At 37.6% G+C, this 21,467-nt stretch overlaps 1 protein-coding gene across 1 annotated transcript in view; it reads left to right on the top strand.

Annotated features, from left to right (window-relative positions):
* Positions 1–21,467, top strand: part of HECTD4 (HECT domain E3 ubiquitin protein ligase 4) — a 107,567-nt gene that overhangs the window by 46,151 nt on the left and 39,949 nt on the right. Inside the window, exons 15-35 of the mRNA XM_065417694.1 lie at positions 726–831; positions 1,582–1,702; positions 2,818–2,946; positions 4,157–4,281; positions 5,566–5,719; positions 6,591–6,691; positions 7,743–7,941; positions 9,401–9,547; positions 10,840–10,944; positions 11,962–12,125; positions 13,531–13,764; positions 14,084–14,276; positions 14,442–14,546; positions 14,983–15,071; positions 15,632–15,807; positions 16,906–17,041; positions 17,191–17,332; positions 17,458–17,624; positions 18,639–18,785; positions 19,562–19,746; positions 20,616–20,769. Coding sequence (XP_065273766.1) covers positions 726–831; positions 1,582–1,702; positions 2,818–2,946; positions 4,157–4,281; positions 5,566–5,719; positions 6,591–6,691; positions 7,743–7,941; positions 9,401–9,547; positions 10,840–10,944; positions 11,962–12,125; positions 13,531–13,764; positions 14,084–14,276; positions 14,442–14,546; positions 14,983–15,071; positions 15,632–15,807; positions 16,906–17,041; positions 17,191–17,332; positions 17,458–17,624; positions 18,639–18,785; positions 19,562–19,746; positions 20,616–20,769 — 3,079 coding nt within the window. The remainder of the gene's footprint in view (positions 1–725; positions 832–1,581; positions 1,703–2,817; positions 2,947–4,156; positions 4,282–5,565; positions 5,720–6,590; positions 6,692–7,742; positions 7,942–9,400; positions 9,548–10,839; positions 10,945–11,961; positions 12,126–13,530; positions 13,765–14,083; positions 14,277–14,441; positions 14,547–14,982; positions 15,072–15,631; positions 15,808–16,905; positions 17,042–17,190; positions 17,333–17,457; positions 17,625–18,638; positions 18,786–19,561; positions 19,747–20,615; positions 20,770–21,467) is intronic.

The following is a 21,467-nucleotide window of genomic DNA, read 5'->3' as shown; positions in this document are numbered from 1 at the left end:
TTCCCCACTGCGCTTCTCATCAGCACTGCAGCTCATCCCTCCTGTTATTGCCGATATCCAGTGATGCGTTCTAGGTAGATGTCGCTCGACCACCTGATGGCGTCCAACACCATTAGTTGCTGCATCAGCCGAGCGTAGCGCTGACCGATTCTGCATTCTCTCAACACTCGCTCATTACTGGGGTCCCATGCGCCCAATGATACCTGTACAAGTTTATTATTAGATTTTGTTTTACCCTTTAGATTGTTGTGATGCATTGAGGTTAGAAAGAAATCCAATGTTATGTCTTGAAATAATACATAGAGTCTTTAAATTAATAGAAATGAATGCAAATACTTCAAAGTGGTCATTTTAATGTGTTGATGGTGTCATTAGTTATCCCCATTTCTGTGGAAACGGCACCGGTTGACAACTGCATATCATACTTCATCTTAAAATAGACACAATAAGCTTTGATATGCATGTGTGTAGAGAGCCTACATTGTCGACCACATTAGTGGTATCTTCCACTCAACTAAAATCAGTGAGTCGTCTCAAAATTTAAAACAGTACTGCATATGTAGTAAGTCCCAAACTGCTTGTATGTCTGTGGAAAATCACAATAAATTGTAAGCATAGTTACTGTTAGTCTGTAGTGTATGTCCAGCAACATTCCTTATGAATTAATAAAAAATTGTATCTAAAAAAGGCTGTTTTACAATATTTTTCATGTTCTGCCATTGTAGGAGAGAGAAATAGTGGGCTCTCCCAACTTCGTGATGTGATCCTCACTAACTTAGCTGAACAGCTTCAGAACAACAGATTTGGAAGTGAAGATGACGATCATTACAGGTAAAGTGAAATAACACAGTTGTCGCTCTTAATTTGTATTGAAGTGCATTTGGCTTGTCAGCATTATTGTAAACTGAGCTACTTTCTGTCTAAACAACTCATTCCCTTTGTTTCTGCAGTTTGAGCTAATGCTAGCCTTGTGTACATATTGTACCGTTTGCTAAAAGCACTGAATTCCCCTGAGGGTTTGAGGTATTATGGAACTTTTGGAGATTTCTGTAGAACTACATAAGTGGTTTGGAGGAGATTTTTGTGAATTCCCCGATAGTTAAATGAGAGCAGATGACATTTTATAATCTAACACTGCACTCCATATTACTGTGTTTTAAGTGTCACTCTTCAGCACTAAGACTATCGCCCTCAAGAAGCTGTAACGTTTACTTAAAGATTGAAGTTTGGAAGGGTTTTCTTTTTATTAAAAAAGAAGGCTTCACTTGATATGGACTCTCTGGAGGTACAGTGAGCAAAGTGAATGCAGAATGTACTGATATTTTAAACAAGCCAGAGCTATATCTATCTTGTATTATACTGTGGTAAGAGACATTTTATTTTTCAAACATCTTTGATATCAGAGTGCTTTGGTTGAGCATATTAGGGCTTGAGCATCTCTGATGCAGTCATTCAGTCAGTGTAACCTAATTTGTAATATGATTTGTCAAGACTTTTCAGGTGTGTTGAATGTATCGGTCATTAATTTTCTTTAATTATAAATCATCAACATCTCCTCATGTCTTTCCTGCATTTTTAAAGACTAAACGATGAGCTTTTGCACTACATTCTCAAGATTGTTGTTCGAGAATCTTGCATCTTAATCACCAAGTGCCAAATTGTATCTAAAGATGAATTTCAAAGACTTCTTTCAACTGTGCCTGTAAGTAAAATGTATTTGTCGAAAATATTCAATTTGCTTACGTTTTCTTCTGTTTCTTGATTCCAGCCATCTATTCCCTTTTATGTAAAAGTATACAATAACACAGTCTTGAAAAATAATAGGGGAGGGGGTTTTTAAGTGCATATTGTTGCAAAAATAAAACCTGATTAATATTACTGAATTAAAATGCTCATGAATAGAAAGGGGGGCAGGACACTTTCATTATAAAGAGATCTTGTATAATAGTGTGAAAGCAGGTTTATGTATTGATACGTTTTCCCTGGCACCTTGCAAACTGTTTCAGTTTTAACATTTATTTTTGTATAAGGTCCTTCAAAGTTTCACAGAGTGATTTATAAAGTGGATTAGAATATAGAGAGAACCTTTTAGAGTTGTTGTGTTTAATTATGCATATAGGCAGAGAGGAATACTGTATGCTCAGAGTTGGGAGATGAGTAAAGAGCTGAAATTTTTAGTAGTAAAAATTCACATAGATACTCTTGCACAACCGTTAATGAGTAGGAGAACATGAAGTTGCAGTAATGGGGAAGTAATAAGTGGGATGAGGTTTGGGATCTGTTGTTTTCAGATTTACTACAGTACTTTACTATGTTAGTAAAGTTACTAATTCTCATTTCAGTCTCGTTGACCTGCACACCTCGAATCTCACACCAGAGACTGTGCGTCTCCTTTCAGCAAAGATTTCATGGTTGAGCTCTGCAGTGAGGTCTCATGTTAAGACTTCATTACTTTTATTATATACACCATAAAACACATACACATACACATTTAGTATTTAATTACGACTACGTTTTTGAAACAAATTTAGTGCTTTATGATGCTTCATTCTTTTTAAATGTTCCACCTACTTATTAGTTCACTAAATATTTTGGTCTCCCAGCCTTCAGTATGAATTGGTGAGATTCTGCTGATTTAACAAGAACCATGTAACTCAGCGACAATAATTTGTTCAATAGCAGTAATTTTGTATCTTTCTTGTACTTTTCCCCCCTGCTTGTTTCCTTTTTCATACTTTAAAAAAGCACAAGGATTGCCTGTGCCAAGTCTGATTTAAAGAGTTCAGATAATGTAAAATGTGCTTATTTATATTAAAGGCTGCATCTTCATGCTTGCGGTATCTGATGGCTGTACAGAACCACCTTCTGAGTAATACTATTTTGATTAAACCTGATGAAAATGATGACAGTGACAGCTCCTTGCAGGGAGAGACATTGAAGGTACAGGTAAACACCGAGTTTTATTCTAGTACTGCTTTCTACGGCCAGTGTTCTTCTGACAGTTCTTGTGTTTCAGGAGTGCAACTTACTGGTAGAATCTGTTAGTGTTGTCAGTTTTTGTTGTGTTGAAGAAGTTATATAGTGGAAGTCAATACTGTCCCATACTTCAGCTAGAATCTGTGATTGTTCTTTGTATAGATTCATTTGACACTATATTGTTAGAGTCTGCCAGCACTTCCCTTCTAAAATTCTGCGTGAAGGCGTTTCATACTTGGCTGTTAAAGAATGTAAAGTGTCTTCTGGACTTCATGTATTTTTTTAATGTCATATTTAGACTAGCTTTGGAATACAATTTTAGAAAACATTCACTCTAGAGATTTTTATATATAAACTTACTGCTTTCAGAAGATGTTTTGGCCTCCTGTAACTGTTGACTTCACTCATAACATTTTTGCTGTTTTTTAACTAAAAATGGAACGGTGTTTCCCCTGGTCTCTCTTAGCATGACTCTGCTCATCTTCAGAGTTTGCTGCAAGGCCCATCTTTTCTCCCTGTCCCAGAGGGAGCTGGGGGAAAGGTGAGGTTGGGGGATTATGGTGGTTTCATTGATTTGAGGTTTACTAAATTGTGACTACATTTACACTGCTGCTGGAGTAGTGTTCTCAGTAGATAATTGTCAGTTTTGTCCCAAAGCCCAGGTTGTTTTTGTAACTTATCTCATAATCTTACTAATTGTATTGCTAATGTCATTGGGCTGTTTCTGTCTGTTGCTTTTTATAGGCATTTGTATGCTTGTTATCTAATGCCATTTATGTTTAAGCTTATTGAGGAACTTCTAAATGTTTCCGTACTATTGTCTGTCTTTTTCACTATTCATCCATGTTCTCATTGTTCAGTTTCTCTCTACAGTTATCCTCATACCTTCTAGGACATTCTATCACCACTGCAGTACTCTGGCTGGCTACTTTCCTGTGCTGGATTGAGGACTCCTTCCCTCCCTAGAAACTGCGTGTGCATCCTGTAAAATGCACCTAGTTTCTCCCAGCACTTTAGGGCTTAGCATTACAAATCAAATTTAAGTCTTGGATGAATCTACTACCATAGGCTTGCCAGGTCACATTATCATCATTTAATTTGGAAACCCATCATTTTGTTCAGTTGTCAGTTGTTTATTCTCTAGGAATTTAAGTATTATTGTATAACATTTTGTACCTAGGAGCTAAAGACCAGTATTTTGGCTCTTGCTACACAAATCCTGACTGGATGTGATGAAGTTTTAGATATGCTGCAACAGGTCACTACAGCTCTTATAAACAGTGACATTTCTGACAGAGAGCAGAGGTAAGACAACCTGAATTCATATATTTAGCCTGAAATATATGAGCTGCTGCCCATTGTGTGAACCAGCTTGCTTAGTAAAGGGAAGCTAATACTATCAGAATTCTTACCTCCCTTTATTTTTGTTTTTAATTTAATGATCAAATTATTGAAGGGCTTGGAGCTATTTCTTAATATGAATTATCCTTTGGCATCCCTAAGGCAGTCTTCCTTTGGAGAGCTTTGAATCGGGCTTTCCGTAAATTGATTTCAGTCGTATTAACATAATATACAGTTCAGCAGAGACACTCGAAAATCGTAAGTCTCTTTAGCTCTATAGTTAGTCCAGTTACTTGGCTAAGTACTATAAACATTATAATCATTGGAAACAACCTTAATTGCCAACATCCTTTTGGAATCCATCCTGCTAGAAATTCTGTAGTTTAGGGTCTTTATCTCCTGAAGATCTCCTTGGCAGCAGCATTTGTATCAGTCACATTCCTTGGTGCTACTCTAATACCCTTCATATATCATCCAAGCAGCACCCTCTGCCCTCTTTCTTCAGGCAGGAAGTGAAACCTGGGACTGGAAAACAAAAAACTCCCCAAAATCTTATTGAGGGTTTTGAAAATGTCTCCATGTTGAAAAAAGAAGAGTTAGGCCTAAAAATAAGTAACTGAAAATATCCAGAATGAAGGAAGGCTTTTCTAGAAAAAGTCCTGTTTCAGACTCTAGGCTTTGAGCTGCGTATTCTGTTTGCACCCATAGGGTCTGTATTGTGTTTTTGGAATACGTCCCTTTTTTTGGACTGCTCTCTTATTGTCATACATACAGATTTGGGTTTTTTGTGGGTTTTTTTCCTCATACGTAGTCTTGGAGACTCAGATGCCTTACAGCACTTTTATATTGTAAGGAGTTGTGGACTGGGCCCTGTGTCTACCTTTGTGTTGGTACAATGCATAGCACATTGGGGGCCTTGATCCCAACCAGAGACTCTGGGCACTACAGTAAATTAAGAATTTAATTATCATTCAGCAAACAGTCTTCTAGGACTGTCATTGCTTAATAGGAATTGCTTAACAGAAAAGATTGTGAACCTTATCATATATGTTATGAGATACTGGAGTGTTCAGTAGACAATAAAATAGACAGATTTTTCTCAATACACTTGCCCATAAAAGTTTACTGCTGCACTTTGAATCATTTACTTACGCAATCTGATTTGGTATTAAACTCTTCTCTTTACATAAAAATAGTAGTGGGTCTGTGAAAAGAATTGTTAGTGTGTACTTTTGACTCTTGTTGCAGGTTAAAAGGCCTGGAACAAGTTACCAAGGCTACTATGCTTGGTCACCTGCTTCCGGTATTACTGACATCTCTGATGCATCCAAATTTACAGACCCTAACCATGGCCGATGCACTGATGCCTCAGCTGGTACAGCTGGTACTTTATACCAGTCAGGTATGGCCTTTATACAGTGGATTGAAGTATACATATTTTTAAAACAAATTTAAACACATAAATATTAAACTTGTCGATGGTATTCTCATGAAGGATACCAGGGTAAAATATCAAGACTAAGGAATAATGGTGAAATGTTAGTTCTCCAAAATGAGCTGTGCTGTTGGTGGGGTTCTTCCACAATACCGAGATTGATAAAAATATAATAAGAACTAATCACTTGTTATTGTTTTGAATCAAAGCTGTCCTTGTGTTGTTCACATACAAAGAAACACATTTTAAGGTCTAAGGTGAAAAAGACCAAGTCCTTATATGTTCCAGCTAGCAGCAAATTTCTCCAAACTATTAACACATGGAGAATTTTCTAATTTGTGATGGTGTTTACACAGCTACATTAACTAAAATAATTTTTTCCCTTAATTTGTTAGCTCAAGGGTTCTCAAACTTCCATGGTGAGGATCATATCCTACAAGAGATTTTCATATGCCCACTTCCCTTCGCATGGGCAATTTCACAGTGTCCCTGTGGCAACTACAGCAGTTGTTTATCTGGAAAAGTAATAATAGGAAAGCATTTAATTTATTTTTAGCTTTTTAAAAAAATATGTGATTTAGCAAGTAGAAACAATGAGGAGAGCTGGTGGCATGTTTCCAACCAGCTCTCTACAAACCATCAGCAAGTGTTCCATGGATCACAGTTCAGGAACTGCTACTAGTAACAGAAACAGATGCTATCCATTGTGCCCCATCCAGTTTAAGTTACAGCATTAATAACTATGCAGCGTAATATTAACAAGCTTCAGAAACCTACATGATTCTTACAGTGAAACATGGTGTTTATGTATTGTTAAAGTTGTTTGTGTTTGTTGCAGACGGCCTTGTTGCTTAAAACCCAGTCTCCAGTTTTCTCAGAGGTGGGCAGTTCCCCCAGTGGTACATCAGAGCAGAAGGGCAAGCTGTTCCCTGATGAGAGGTGATTGCCTCTTACTCCCAATATTCATGACTTTTATATTGAAAACACTCATTTTTTTAATTATGTTGCTCCTGGTCTGACCATTGCTGAAGAGTGACTCATAGAACAAGGATCGTAAGGGGTCAGCATTACAGTAGTCTGAATCTACAAAGCAATTTTACATAACAAGACTTTACAAAGTGCATTTAATTTTTTGAAAAGAAATAATTTCCCATAAAGAGTTGAAATATGGGTCTAATGGGAAGCTTAGATGAAGTATAGCATGCGTGTGTGCTCTCTCTAGCTTTGGGAAAGGATTTCTGCATGCTTGAGCCCCAGGTCAATGTATAGAATCATAGAGAGCTTTATAACAAAATGTGGTTCGCTGTAGCAGCATAGAGTATATTAAATTCATTGTGATTTTTAGGTAGTAAAGGGCAAGATGTAATTTATCTCTAGTCCTGGTTTTAAATCTTAGGTCACAAATGAAAAGAATATAGCCTCAACGTAAATCCAGTTATCGTGTGCAAGTTTTGTTTAATGTCATATTTAGCTTTTCCTATTTGCACTGGTAGTTTTGAAAGCCGTTTTTTTGAGATATGGTAAATGCAACCACTTCCTTTCCACTCCAGACTTACACAGACTTGAATGAAATGTTACGTATATATTCTTTTATGGTGATTTTATCTTTTATCAAGCATTATCCCAGGAGGGAAGATGGATTATGTATTAAAATTCAGAGACTGGAACCAGTTTATAGTACAATACATTACTTGTTAGATATAATTTTTTCCAGGGATTTCTAGATTTCTAAAACTGTGACATATCCAAGTTTACTGGTTACAGCTTGACATATTTTATTTGTAATTTAAAGCGCTCAGGTTATTTAAGCTGCCATTGTACCCTCCACACACCTGCTTAAAGTGATCAGACAAATATTTTGTTTGCCACTAGTAACCCGAAGAGAATTATTAGGCTTTTAAAAGCATCTTATGGTGGTGTTTGAATATATAATGCAAAACGATATATGTACATCGTCAGTACTACCTTTTAGCTTTTTCTGTGATTTCAGAATGCTAGAAGAGAAAGAGGAGCCAGGTTTTCTCACTGGCTTGAAAATCCCAGCTCCATGGGCTGCTGGGAAAACTGTAGAAACCGTGCATCCTGTCAGGGACAACTATAAGTTTAAAGAAACTGTACATATTCCAGGAGCCCGCTGTTTATACCTTAGATTTGATAGCAGATGTTCTTCACAGTACGATTATGATAAGGTAAGCAAGGGCCAGTACAGAAACTTCTTTATTATGTGTCTTTCATTAATGTTTCTCATTTTCATCTTTGCTGCTTCTCCTCATCCATGGCACCTTATTACTAGTAATGAGGATGACGTGGGAGGTTTTTACTAACAGCAGCACTAACATACTGTAATTCCACAAGGTCTGATTGTCCCTAGAATTTAGAGATGAAAAGAAATTTAGGGTAGTAGGCAGCTGTGAATAACTTCTCAGGGGAAAGGTGTCTGTCTCATCTCTTAGCACGTGTAAAACTAGGTTGCATTATAGACTAGAAAATATATGAGAGAGCTGTCCTGAAATGGCAGAGAGATTGGACTGGATGATTTAATAGATCTTTTCCATCTCTGATTTTTGTGGGGGATAATTTCTATAATTCTATTAAGAAAAGGTCAAAAAGTATGGGCTAAACATTTACAAAGGACATTTTTGGAACGTAACATCCAGTGAATGTCACTGTTGTCTAACAGGAAACTTAGTTGGTAGATCCTTAAAGAATTAGGTTCCGTACAGAACTTTTCTCCTAAGGTGCTGGAATGTGGTGATGGTAATTCAATGGAAGAAATGTAATAACCCTCAGAAAGGTTACCTCCCCTACAAACCCAGACCAACATTCCCTGTTGACATCCATTTCGTGACTGTTTAGATTATTCCTCTTTATTGTAAAACGTGTTGAGTTCATTCTCCTTTTTTTGGTCATCCAGTTTTCCTTATTTCTTTAACGTTAATTTAGTTGTCTCCTTTGTAGATCAGCACAGTTTGTTCAAACTGGGCAGAACTGGAAAGGATAACTTTCTGATTATAAATGGCTTGTTTACATGGATTAATATGAGTATGTCTTTTCAATTTCAAGAATATAGCTGATGAAATACCACCCTTATTTTCTATGTACTCTAAGAGCCACTTACACTGCTTAGTAATTGTTGCTGTGTATTCTCTAACATTGTAGTTTGAGTCCTGTGATACCTAATCTTAGACTTACTGGTTTTGTCACCAGTAACTTTTAAGCACTTACAAAAAAAAAAAAATAACAAAGCAAAACAAAAAAACTTTGGGCCTCATCATGTCCCCATTGAAGTCATTTGCAAACTGTTAACTCCCATTAACTTCAAAAGGAGCAGGATCCAGCCCTTTATTTAGAGAGGCAGCATGTTCTTGTGGGTTGAACATGGGACTCTGGGAGCTAGGATTGAATTCCTGATTTCTATTCCGAATTCTGCCACTGACTTCCTGTGTGATGTTGGGCAAGTCACTTAGCCCTCTCTGCCTCAGTTTCCCCATCTGTAAAATGGGGATAATAATACTTGCCTGGCTGCCTATCAACCTCACAAGGTGGTTGTGAGAATTTGTTTCTTAATGTTTGTGAAGCGCTTTGAAGTTGTAAAGCGCTGTGTAAGTGCTAAGTATTATTATTAGATTTTTTGTTTTTCTTTTACAGTCTAACAGTGTATTTTATGTTTTGAAGTTGGTGATCTATGCTGGTCCTAACACAAACAGTAGGAAGGTTGCTGAGTATGGAGGCAATACACTGGGATATGGCAGCCGTAGTGTCTTAGGAACGGGTTGGCCGAAAGACTTAGTGAAGGTACAGTATTACAAAACAACAATATTTCACATAGAAAAGTCCCTTTTTGAAAACTGCATAGAGATTATTTTTAACTCTTATTTTTTAGCAGTGGAGCCCAAATATTTTAGTGTAAGCTTATCTTTGAGAGCACTCGCTAAGATGGTGTTTATGTCCTTGGGGAAGGAACTCTTGTCCCATACAACGTTACAGTTGCCCATATTTTATAGGAGCATGGTACTCATTTTGGCAGTAATGGCATTCCACAATCAACATCTTGTAGGGGAATCAGGAAAGAACTGCACTTCCAATCTCGGAGACTTTCAGGACACTACCATTCCCCATGAGTATATATAGCAAAAGTTCCTGTTGACCCTGAGGCTATGCAAATAGTCTCAAGGACCATAGGGGCATAGTTTTAGGACTGCACACAAGCCACTAAAAATATTAAATATAACAATTTTTGCTCTCCTACTCATTTGTCTGTTGTTGTTTTTTTAAATCAGTTAATATGCATTTTTTGGGAACATATATTTAACAAGAAATAGAAGTCTGAGATTCTCAAAAACCTATAGGAGCTCTATCAAGATTGGTGAACTTAGAATGTGTTCAGTATGTTCTCTCTGACTTATGTAAGATCACTTCCCTTATGTAGTTGTGGTGAAGCATAATCCTGAGTATTGTCCTATACTAAAATTGGATGTGTACTTGATAAAACATATGACATTGTCAAAGAGGAAAGTGAGAGGTGGTTGTTCAGTTAGACAGCAGTGCTTTGACTTTCAACTTGGAAGTTCTAGTCTTGGGAACACTCTGTTCCAGTGGCTCAAATTAGCGATGATAATGTTATTTTGTCAGAAATTACATAGTTTTGTTAGCAGCCCCTGCTGTTTACTTAAGTTATTTTACTAGCTTCCTCTACTTGAAGAGCTTGCCTGTCTCTTTGGCCATAGGAAAGGAGCTGGTGATTATTGCCTGTGCTCTCCAAAAAATAAAGAAAATGTTTTAGTGGAAATTTGTCTGCCTGGGTTAGCTATCATAGTAGCCATATGGCGACACATTCTTTCTTTGCCCCACTATAGACAGTAAGCAGCAAAACCTAACCAAGGTGTAATCAGAAATGGATATCTGCATGAAAAGGGGAAGAGCTTAATTAGTATACATAATTGGAAATAAAGAGAATTTTTAAAATAAAGCAACTGTCATTCTTTTTAAAATTAATCCATAAAATAAGCCAGTTTTATAAAAAAAATAAAAAAAAAAGTGTTTGCATTGTTTTAAGTGTCTTTTTTCCCCTCCCTTTAAAATTTAAGGTGGAAGGGGATACAGTCACCTTCTCCTTTGAAATGAGGAGTGGCCGTGAGCACAACACTCCAGACAAAGCTATGTGGGGCTTTGCTTGCACTGTTCGAGCACAGGTACTGTCAATATGACCAGTGTTGTCAGATAGGCTGAACTTAAATTTTTCTCTGATTTACATTATGTACATTATTTTAATTTTAAAAAACAAATGGTGGTTGTATTTATGAAACAGACCTAAATGTTGGGGTTTGGGTTAAAAAAAACAAACAGAACAGCTGTTTGGATGGCCATCTCTTTACAATGGAAGGGAGCTACTGCCTTAGATCTCTCACTTCTTCATTGGCTAGATAGGGTTAGGCACACTTTGTAGTATGATTAGGCTTTGGAACAATGGATGACAGTTCTAAGTCCCCTCTGCTTATCTGTTATGAAGCATCAATGGTGCTGGACTTGGAGGAGACCACTAGATATCCATCCAGGCTTGTAGGATATGAGTTTAATGGGGGTGGGGGGATTGAGTATCTACTAGTAAGCTGGGCATCAGAGGTATAAATAATGGCTCTAGGACAGACTTGGGAGGAGAGGCAGGAAACTGGGATCAAGTACTATGAAGAAAAATTCATACCACTGTGCCCAGGAGATAAGACAAAATCTGGTCTAAGAGAAGATAAAATGGAGTTTTCAGAGGTGATGGATTGCCTGCCCTCAAAAAAATAATTCTTAGTCCTTTTGGGTTATATGGCTTCCAGTTTTGTAAGCACATGAATTTCTTAGTACACCTCTACCCCAATATAACGCTGTCTTCGGGAGCCAAAAAATCGTACCGCGTTATAGGTGAAACCACGTTATATTGAACTTGCTTTGATCCGCCGGAGTGCGCAGCCCTGCCCCCCTGGAGCACCGCTTTCCTGCGTTATATCTGAATTCGTGTTCTATCGGGTCGCGTTATATCGGGGTAGAGGTGCATTCAAATTCAGTTCTTATACATTCTGATTTGTAGTGTTAAGTAAAAAATAAATAAAATTGCCAGAGCGTGTTTTATTGTGGCACGGTATGATATGCATGCCATATTTTGAAGTAGATTGCTTAGAGAGCCACTTTAAAGTTGTGGTTTATCCCTGTCAATACTGCAGGAGTCTTCAGAAGATGTGTCAGGAGGATTACCATTCTTGGTTGACCTGGCTTTAGGCCTTTCTGTGTTAGCTTGCTCCATGCTAAGGATATTATATAATGGACCAGAAATTACGAAAGACGAGGAAACATGCCAGGAACTCTTAAGATCTAAACTGTTACAGAGGTAAAAAATCTTGGTTTTAATCTGAATTTAATGTAATTGTGTGCAGTGTAATTGTAGCAGTGTTGGTCCCAGAATATTAGGGAGACAGGGCAGATTTTGGGCTCACCTCTCTCCTATAGAATAATGGGTTTGCCCTGGCCTCCTTGATCCATCTTTGACCTCCAAGGTTAATATCACCAATCATCCCTCCAATGTGTACCCCTCAATTCCAAAGTTCTTCCAGAAGAGTCCTTAGAGGACCAAGGTACTAGTTTGCTGATCCTAAAAGCTCCAAAAATGCCATGCTGAACAAGGCCCCTGCTTGTCCACAAAGACATTTGGGCTCAAGGATCCGCACCAGATCCCAAAGTGTGATGAGGTTATTTGGTACAAATTATAGACTTGGTTTGTGTGCATTGTCTTTTCTGAACTTGTCAGTTAGCCCAATGTCTTTTGAAGAGGGTGTAATCATAATTAAGGCTGTGAGTTTGTCACGGAGGTCACGGATTCCGTGAGTTTGTCACGGAGGTCACGGATTCCGTGAGTTTGTCACGGAGGTCACGGATTCCGTGACTTTCCATGACCTCTGTGACTTCTGCAGCAGCCAGTGCGCCTGGCACAGGGGCAGCCCAGGCAGCCCCTCCGCCAGGTGCATCTGCTGCTGATGGGGCAGTATTGGGCCATCGTGCCTGCCCCCCCAGCAGCAGAGTTTGGTTGAGAGACAGGGGGTTGGGGCACCAGATGGGGTGAGGTGGGCTCTGGGCAGTGCTTACCTGGGGGGCTCCCTGGAAGTGGCGACCACACCCTTGCTCAGCTGCTGGGTGGGGGCGTGGCCAGGCGGCTCTGCGGGTTGCCTCCACCCAGAGCACTGGCTTCGCAGCTCCCATTGTCCGCCCCTCCCTCCCCCCCCAAGTTTTATTCACTGGTATTTTTAGTAAAAGTCATGGACAGGTCATGGGCCATGAATTTTTCTTTACTACCCATGACCTGTCCATGACTTCTACTAAAAATACCCGTGACTAAAATGTAGCCTTACTCATAATCCATGAAGTAGACTTTTTCTGCGCTGTGGGGCTTTGGATTCATGTTTTGTTCCAAACTTTGACATGTGACAATTCACTATAACCTTGGGGTAAAAGGTTTGTCAAAATTTGACTCAATAAAGACTGCTTCAGGTTTATGCATTATAAGACAGATCCTCTTCTCATTTACGTCAGTGGCAAAATTTCCATTGGTTTCAATGGGTGTGGTATCCAACCCTTATGAAGCATGAACCTCATACTTTCTTCATGTTCTGAAGTAAAGCCATATATACAATATTTTTAGGCAGGGTGTTGCACTGTGCCTTTCTCAACCTGAATAGTAAGAGCTAGAAAGAAACTAAAGGCTCTTTAATATGGGTAACTGTTTATCTTTATTTTCTCAGATGCCAGTGGCAGGTGGAGGCCAATGGGGTAATATCTCCAGCCCTCACTCCAAGTCCTTCTCCACTGCCTCTTACTATAGATGAGGATCGAGAATTCACATATCCTTCTGATGTCCTAGTTCCTCCTGTAGGACATTACTTTGATCTGCCTAGGATCAGGTTGCCTCCAGGAATCATGATAAAACTCAGGGAAATATCTGGACGTGCTCGGCCTCAGTTTAGACCTAGTATAAAGTAAGTAACTGTTTCTTCACCACTATTTTGCTAATTTATGTTTTATTATTATTGAAATTGATACACAAAGTGCTGTCAAATGCACAAAGCAAGCAAACTAAATAAAAATATTCTCCAATCCCTCAGTAGTAGTAAATGTAGGATGATATTTGTAACAATAATATTAAGCTCAGAAATATCGGATGGAAATAGATAATTTTCAACTTGGTGTGCATTCAATAGTTCCTAAAGCAAAATTTCTTGAATACCGTGGCTGGTGAACTGTAAATATAAATGATGTTGTATCCTTGCTAATCAGTTTGGTTTCCATCTGTAACAGAGAAGTGATTCAGCCAGATGTAATGGAGGAGATGGTAGTTTCATGTGTTATTAAACATTTGAACTTGGTTGATGCACTCCAGTCCCTAATAAACTTCCAGTATCAAGAAGAACATGCTGAGGAATATGATTTGCTGTGTAAAATTATGGGAGAGACCTTTAAGAAGCTAAATGCCATGGAAAGACAATTGCAGGTAAGACTGCTAAAGAAATAACTTTTATTACTAACTACTAAGGATATTACTAACATAGAAATGTAAAAAAAACCCCTCAAAATGCACTTGAAGACCCCTTTTCTCTTACTGAAGCTAAGATAAATGGATGCTTATGTATATTCAATATTTTTGTATCTTTACTAGAGTGTAGCTGAATTGGAACAGAGATGGCAGAATGAGGTAGATGATGCCATACATGGGAAGCTGGAAAACAATGTTCCATTCTTTTATGATTATCATTTCAATGAGGTAAGCATTGCATTTATCCCATTCATTTATAGAGATAAGAGTTTGCTCTCTTATTTTTGCATTTGTAGACTGCAGTATAATTACTCTTTTCTTTCATTTACTGCTAAGTTTTTCAGTGTGTAAGTTTATTAGTACTAAAAAATTATAGTGCATGCTTTCAAGTTGTCTAATGTATATGCTGACAATAGGAATTTATCATAAATGTCCATCACTATTGCTTTTTGGAGTAGTTTCTGTTAGGAATATAAAAAGAGTAAGATCTCCCAAAAATGTATTATGATTTCCCAGTGTCTGTATCTGCATTAAAAAGTTGGCAATTAGATATGAGTGATTAATATTCTTGGTTTGTAACCATGGACATTTTTAATGCATACGTGCAAAAAAAAATTCCATGATCCTACTGAATTGGATACATTTTTATCCTGTTCTTCTCTAGAGCAAAATGAAAGAATTGGAACTTCTATGTTCAATGAAAGAAATTTCCTTTGATGGAAGTGATCTTGAGAATATGGTCCTGTCATTGAGGTTAGTAGTTGGATCTGTTAGCTGAGCGTTCTAGGCCCTGATTCAGCCTAGGTTCTTAAAGTATATGCATAACTTTAATCACATGCAGTCTTACTGAGTTAGGTAAGACTACCCACAGGTTTAAAGTTATGTATGTGGTTAAACGTCTTTCCAAATCAAGACCTAAGTCTTGTATGAAACTTCTCGGTGATTTTTACTTACCAAAGTGAAACAGAAGCCTTGATTAGATTGTTGTTTTGAAAATAGAATTGAAAGGCCTCTTCAAATTGCTGGTAACTCTGCATAAAGAGGGTCATCTTTGGGAAGATCAAAGTTCATCAAAATTTGAAATGCTGGAGACATAAATACAGTTAACTGTTTATGGATGTTATGTAACGGGGAGGGAGAAAAAAAACAATAGGATTATTCTGTTTTCTATTTGAATACATTTCTTAACTCAAAAACAGTAATTAAAGAGATTACAAGAGGGACATCTTTAAAATGTTACCAGTTAAGATCTGTTATATCAGGAGGCATAAAGAACAACTAAGTTTACACTGTTTTTTCGTTCACCATTTTAGGGAGAAATTTTTTCAAGAAGTCAACTCTCTGATTCAGAAGCCCTCACATTCCTTGGCTAAAACAAAAACATTAGTAAAGAGCTTGATGAATAGAGCAGAGCTACTGTTGCATGTTACTATTGCAGCACAAGCTGGTATCACAAGAAGTATATCCGGTACCCCTGCTGAGACACCAGGTACCGAGTTACAGTGCATCGGAGTATTAGACCTGAATGTTTGCTATTATTATTTGCTATGAATATAAATGACACCTGTAATTAATCATCTGTAATGCCCCTTAAAATCACATTTCTCTACCTATTTTTCCTTTTCCATTTAACAAGCAGTGAATTTGTTTTTAGGGCTCTGTTTAGTATTTGCCTACCAGTGTCACCATGTTACCAGCATAGCTCTGTGAATAGTGTTAACTAATTTCAAAACCAATAAGTGGAATTTGCAACGTTAATAACAATTATATTGCAAACATAGTCTGTTTAGTCTTTTAAATTTCTCATTTATATAGCTTGATTTTAAAAATAAAATAATTAGGTCTTCTGATTACTATAATCTTGCACACCTCAATCGAATCGCCTCTGATTCCTCTCCTTTCCTATTGATAAATAATTCCAGGTTCTGCAATTTCACATTATAAGTAAATATTTCACTATAAGACTATTATTAGATGGTGTAAAGAGAGAGGATTAAGAAGGTGGTAGCCCGTCTACAATAACCTTTTCTATCAGAGGTTGCCTTAATATAGAAACTGGCTGTAAAAATGAAATGCAGAAACTTTAAGAATTACCCGTTAATTAGATGGTCTTGAAATGTTAAGATAAACATGGATGGAAGACGACTTCTAAGGGAAGTGACCCAGTGTTAATTAACATTTCTGGGTCTATAGAAACTATTTGTTCTTTTTCCTCCAAAACTTATTAGGTACACTCTGAATTGCTGATGTAAAATAAAAGTGAAACTACGTATTTTCCACTTTCCTTACCTAAAGCTGACTCAATGATACTGCAGTCTCCTAAAATGTAAATACTACACACAGTAATAATAAAACACATCATCCAAATAAAACCAGGTACCTTGAAATAAAACTTAAAAATGTATGAGGTTGCCAGCAGAAGAGCCATTTAAATGGAATTTCAGATTCTTGCATGGGATTAGGGGAAATGCATTTGGTGTTTTTGTGTAGGTTGTTGTTTGTGTTTTAATTTGTTTCCTAATTTGTTTAGAAATTGCTTTACACTGCAAGACCAGCAGTGACAGAACTTTGTTTTATAACATTGCAGCTTGTAAATCAGCATCTGAAACAAAAGTGATATCTCATGCTGTCCGCCAGCCTGTCTTCCTTCGTAGCATGTCGGCACCTTCTGACCTAGAAATGATTGGAAATGAAGATTTGGAGTTCACTAGATCAAGTCAGAGGTATGCAGATGGTAGTCCACTGAATTGCTGTATGAAACACCTAAAAGTATATTCTATATTTCTGTTAATAATGTACCATGTTTTTAGAAGAAAATTTTTCATAGACAAGCCCGTTCTTAAATTCTCTAATAAGTGCTGTTTTCCCATAGGCGGCGCCATGTTACTAGTCATAGAAGTAGCTCTTTTACTCTTCTTCAATCTTTGACCGTCGAAGATAGCCGAGATAAACCTACATACAGTGTCTTGTTAGGGCAGCTGTTTGCTTTCATTGGGACAAATCCTGACCAAGCGGTATGTCATGTTAAACATGCTAAATCCTTATATGCTCAAGCACAAATGTAACATCAGCTTTTAATCTAAGTTGAAAGGTCCAGATGTGGGGCTTATCTAGTAAACCAGAGACATTTCTTTATAAGGTATCCAGTAGCAGTTTTCTGTTAGCTGCTCAGACCAGGTGGCGTCGTGGGAACACAAGGAAACAGGCACTGGTGCATATGAGAGAGCTTCTAACAGCAGCAGTTCGGGTTGGTGGTGTTACACATCTTGTGGGTCCAGTGACTATGGTACTTCAAGGAGGACCAAGGTAAGTTGTTCCTCAGAACTTTATTAAACTTTTGGGGCTAGATGGTGTGCTTTATGCAAGGAATGGTACTGCATTACATCAACTGCAACTAAGGAGATAACTGGCTTTCCATGCCCAGGGCATGAGTTCTCAGACTTTGTTATGACCAGTCCTCTTGTGAGGCATCTTGGAATTCCTTTTAATGTTTCCCACAGTGCTTCAAAAGAATTGGTAGGTCCTATCACCTGTCAGAAGGTACAGGTATCACAGAGTCTTATGAGATACTGCTATTTGAGGACTAGCTGCAAGTGATTTTAGCAAGTTCATCTCAGTGTATGACTAAAGACAGGGAAAGAAGTAGGAATTGTAACCCCACCACCAAGATACCTGCTGCTGCCTCTCAACCACTTTAGGCCAATGACCCATTAGTTGAGAGCTGCTGACTTAGGAGAATTGAGTGAGCGAAGACTTGGATTTGGTTTGTATTATGTTGTTGCGGCCTACTGGCTGTGTGCAAGGCTAGGGAGGTAAAATGTTCAGGTGTTAACAATTATATAATACATTTTCAACTAATGGCAAGAACACATAAAGCACGAGAGAGATTCTTGTACATTTGTGATTTAAATCTAAACATACACCAAATAAAATGAATTGATAAGATCTGAACTAGTGGGTTTTATGGCATGAGGTAACAAAATCGGATTTAGGCTCTTTTATAAAAACTTCTTTATGTAACTGTAAAAGTAAATTCAAATAGTTTGTTGGGCATCTGGAACCAGTTTCTCAGTTAGGCAGTGTAGCCAGAATGGTGATTTAAGTCAGTATTTTGCATGCATTTTGGGGAGCAGAATAAGAATGCCGTATTTTGTAGCATTAAGCATTTCTTACATTTTATATAAATCTGGTATAGAATTTTGTCTTCAAATCTTTCATGAATTCTTTCAAATTGTGGCGATTTCCTGTAGCTTTGTTTTGGAAGCTTCTAATTTTACTTGGCGCAAAAAGACATGATTTCAAATATATAACTTCCAACAGAATCGAAGAACTCACTTGTGGCGGGATGGTGGAACAAGTCCAAGAAGCCTTTGGAGAGACCATGACCTCGGTGGTTTCATTGTGTGCTCGTTACCCCATTGCTTGTGCAAATAGCATTGGCCTCTTGTGCACTATACCATATACCAGGTAGGAAAGGTTTTGCTTCAAGAAGGAGAGAGAAAAGAATGGTTAGATTCTTTTTATACAGTTGTGCCATATAGTTACGTGTTGCTTCAAAGGGAAGTATTATTATGTAGAGTGGAATGGACTTTGTTGTTGTTTTTTAAAATCATCCTGTAATATCTCCTAGCAGTGTATTCTGGCAGAATAAGCACAGGGGTGAGCATTGGGAGGGCCTGAGTCTTGGCTCTGCTACTGATTTGTTCTGTAGCAATGGGCAAGACACTTCAGCTTTCTCGGTTTGCCTAAAGTAAGCATAGTACCTAGCCAACTATCTCTTGGGGTGTTGTGAGGATTAATGAACATTATGAGAGCATTTTGAACATATAAAGTTCTATATAAATATAAAATATTACTGTTGTTAATGGTGAGGCATGAAATAAAGATGATTAATATGTCTTCCATTTTTAGCAGGTGGCATAACTCAAAATGATGCTCTGTAGACTGCATATAGATTTAATAACCCTTTATATAGCACTTAAGCTTCTATTAGGAACAGCTTGGCATCATGACCATGACATTCAGAGATAATGCTGGATGACAAACTTGGAGAATATCCTGTTACATTTTGTCCCTTCTAAGGCTAAAGTAATGGAGGAAACATTGAATTGTCCAATGCTACAATGAAAGATCTGATAAATAGATAGAGTACATATGCTGAGAAATGTGGGATAGCTTGTGTATGTTGAAAACGGTTGAGAAGTTACTGCAGTACAACCTTAATTCTTTGTTCTTCTGAACAGGAGTGAAGAGAAGTGCTTGGTACGCAGTGGCCTGGTGCAGCTTATGGACAGGCTCTGTAGTTTAAGCAGCCAGACAGAATCCAGCTCAAATGAAAAGCAGACTAAAAAACAGAAGGTGGCTACTATGGCTTGGGCTGCCTTCCAGGTCCTAGCCAATCGCTGTGTTGAATGGGAAAAAGAAGAGGGTAGGAGCAGTGTTGATATTACATATTGTCTATTTTAAAATTGCTGCTAGACATTGAGTTCGTGTATGAGAGGAAACAGTATAGATTTTTTTTAAAATCTTGCATTGACCAGACACTGACATTTAGGAATAATTATTTTTATTAAATATAAAATATTTTATTATATATATTAAAAGTTATGAAGTGCTTTGAGATCTATTGATGAAAAGTGCTGTATAAGAGCTAGGTAGTATTATTTATTATTATTTATTTACAAATAGTGTTGAGATGGGATTTTAAAATGAGTGGGAGGGGTGGTGTTTTTAAATGAATCAAGAGAAGTTTTTCATTCTAGAATTTTTTAAAAGGGGAGAGGCTTGAGTGGCTTAGTGTCAGGTTTAATCAACAGTATATGCAATGGCTCAAATTCTTCTTTGGTGTAACTCCAATGGAATAATTTTGTCATTTCAGTGTATTTTTTAATCTGACAGGCTGTTGGTGAACTTGAAAAAGTTCTGTTGACTCTCGTATTCTTATATTTATAGAAAACCAGCATGTACGTTTAGATACCCATCTGAAATTTCTGGAGCCTGGGTTTTCTCTAAATTGTGTCTTTATGTGAAATTAGCAAAATTACTTTGGTGGGAAACTTACTCACTTAAATGTTATCCACATAAATAGAATAGTATGTTCAACTACACTGTGTCATAAGACTGAATGTCCATTTGTTACCTAGCACCTAGACGTTATTGCAGGTTTGGCTTTAACTCAGAATGATTTTTTGTAAGCAATTACTGTACTGTAAATGAATGTGTCTAGGTTTTTCCAATATATTGCTTTTTTATCATGTATACGTTTAACAATTGTACATTCTTGCATTACCTTTGAAGGTGGTTCAACAGAGGCTGTTCATTCTGGTCTGGCTCGTCAAGTCTCCAGCCTTCTTACCAATCACCTGGCACGAGCGACAGAATGTTGTGGTAATCAGGCCGCTGGAAATGATGCACTGCAAGATGTACTTAGCCTTCTTAATGACCTGTCAAGGTACTGGAAGTACTTCAATAAAGTCTGTTTTTGCTTTTGTTTTTTTCCTCTGGTCTACTCTCCAGCGTTGGAAAGCACTTCATTTCTTCTAATGGAAATATTAAAGATAATGACACCTCTTTCAATACCATTGCAAAAGCTTGAGGCTATTTTGAAATGTGGCCTGCAGCATAAACACACTTGTGTTAAATTTTAGGATTAATCCCTTGTTGATAGCAGGTGAGGGTGTCTAGATGTCCAGTAGTACTTTCTGAAATTGAAATCTATACTCTGTGTGGCAGAGTCAAATGACTTGTTTGACAACATTAATGAGCTTATGTGTGTCACATGCCTGCATATTTTTAAGATATATGCTGTAACGGAGTAATAGTTTATTCATTAAGAATGAAACCATTCAGTATAATGCCATTGTAAACCTGACCCTGCTGTCCTTGGTATAGTTTTTATTAACCTCAATAGGAGTTGTACACTGGGAACAACTACAAGATTGAATATGAAGACTGCAGTCTCACTTACTGTTTTTGGCATCTTACTGTGTCTTTTTGTTGCTGAAAAGTGACACACAGCTGCAGTAATACCATAGCTAAAGAACTTTTTTGTATTTGTTCTGGGCTGTGGAGTACATACTGAAATAATACAGTACTTATATGTTACAAAGGAGATTAGTGGAGCGGAATATCACAGACTTCACAGTTGCT

This window comes from Emys orbicularis, chromosome 16, assembly GCF_028017835.1.
Source record: "Emys orbicularis isolate rEmyOrb1 chromosome 16, rEmyOrb1.hap1, whole genome shotgun sequence".
NCBI lineage: Eukaryota > Metazoa > Chordata > Testudines > Emydidae > Emys > Emys orbicularis.
Note: the sequence above shows the minus strand (reverse complement) of the source record. Positions and strands in the feature narration are given on the sequence as shown.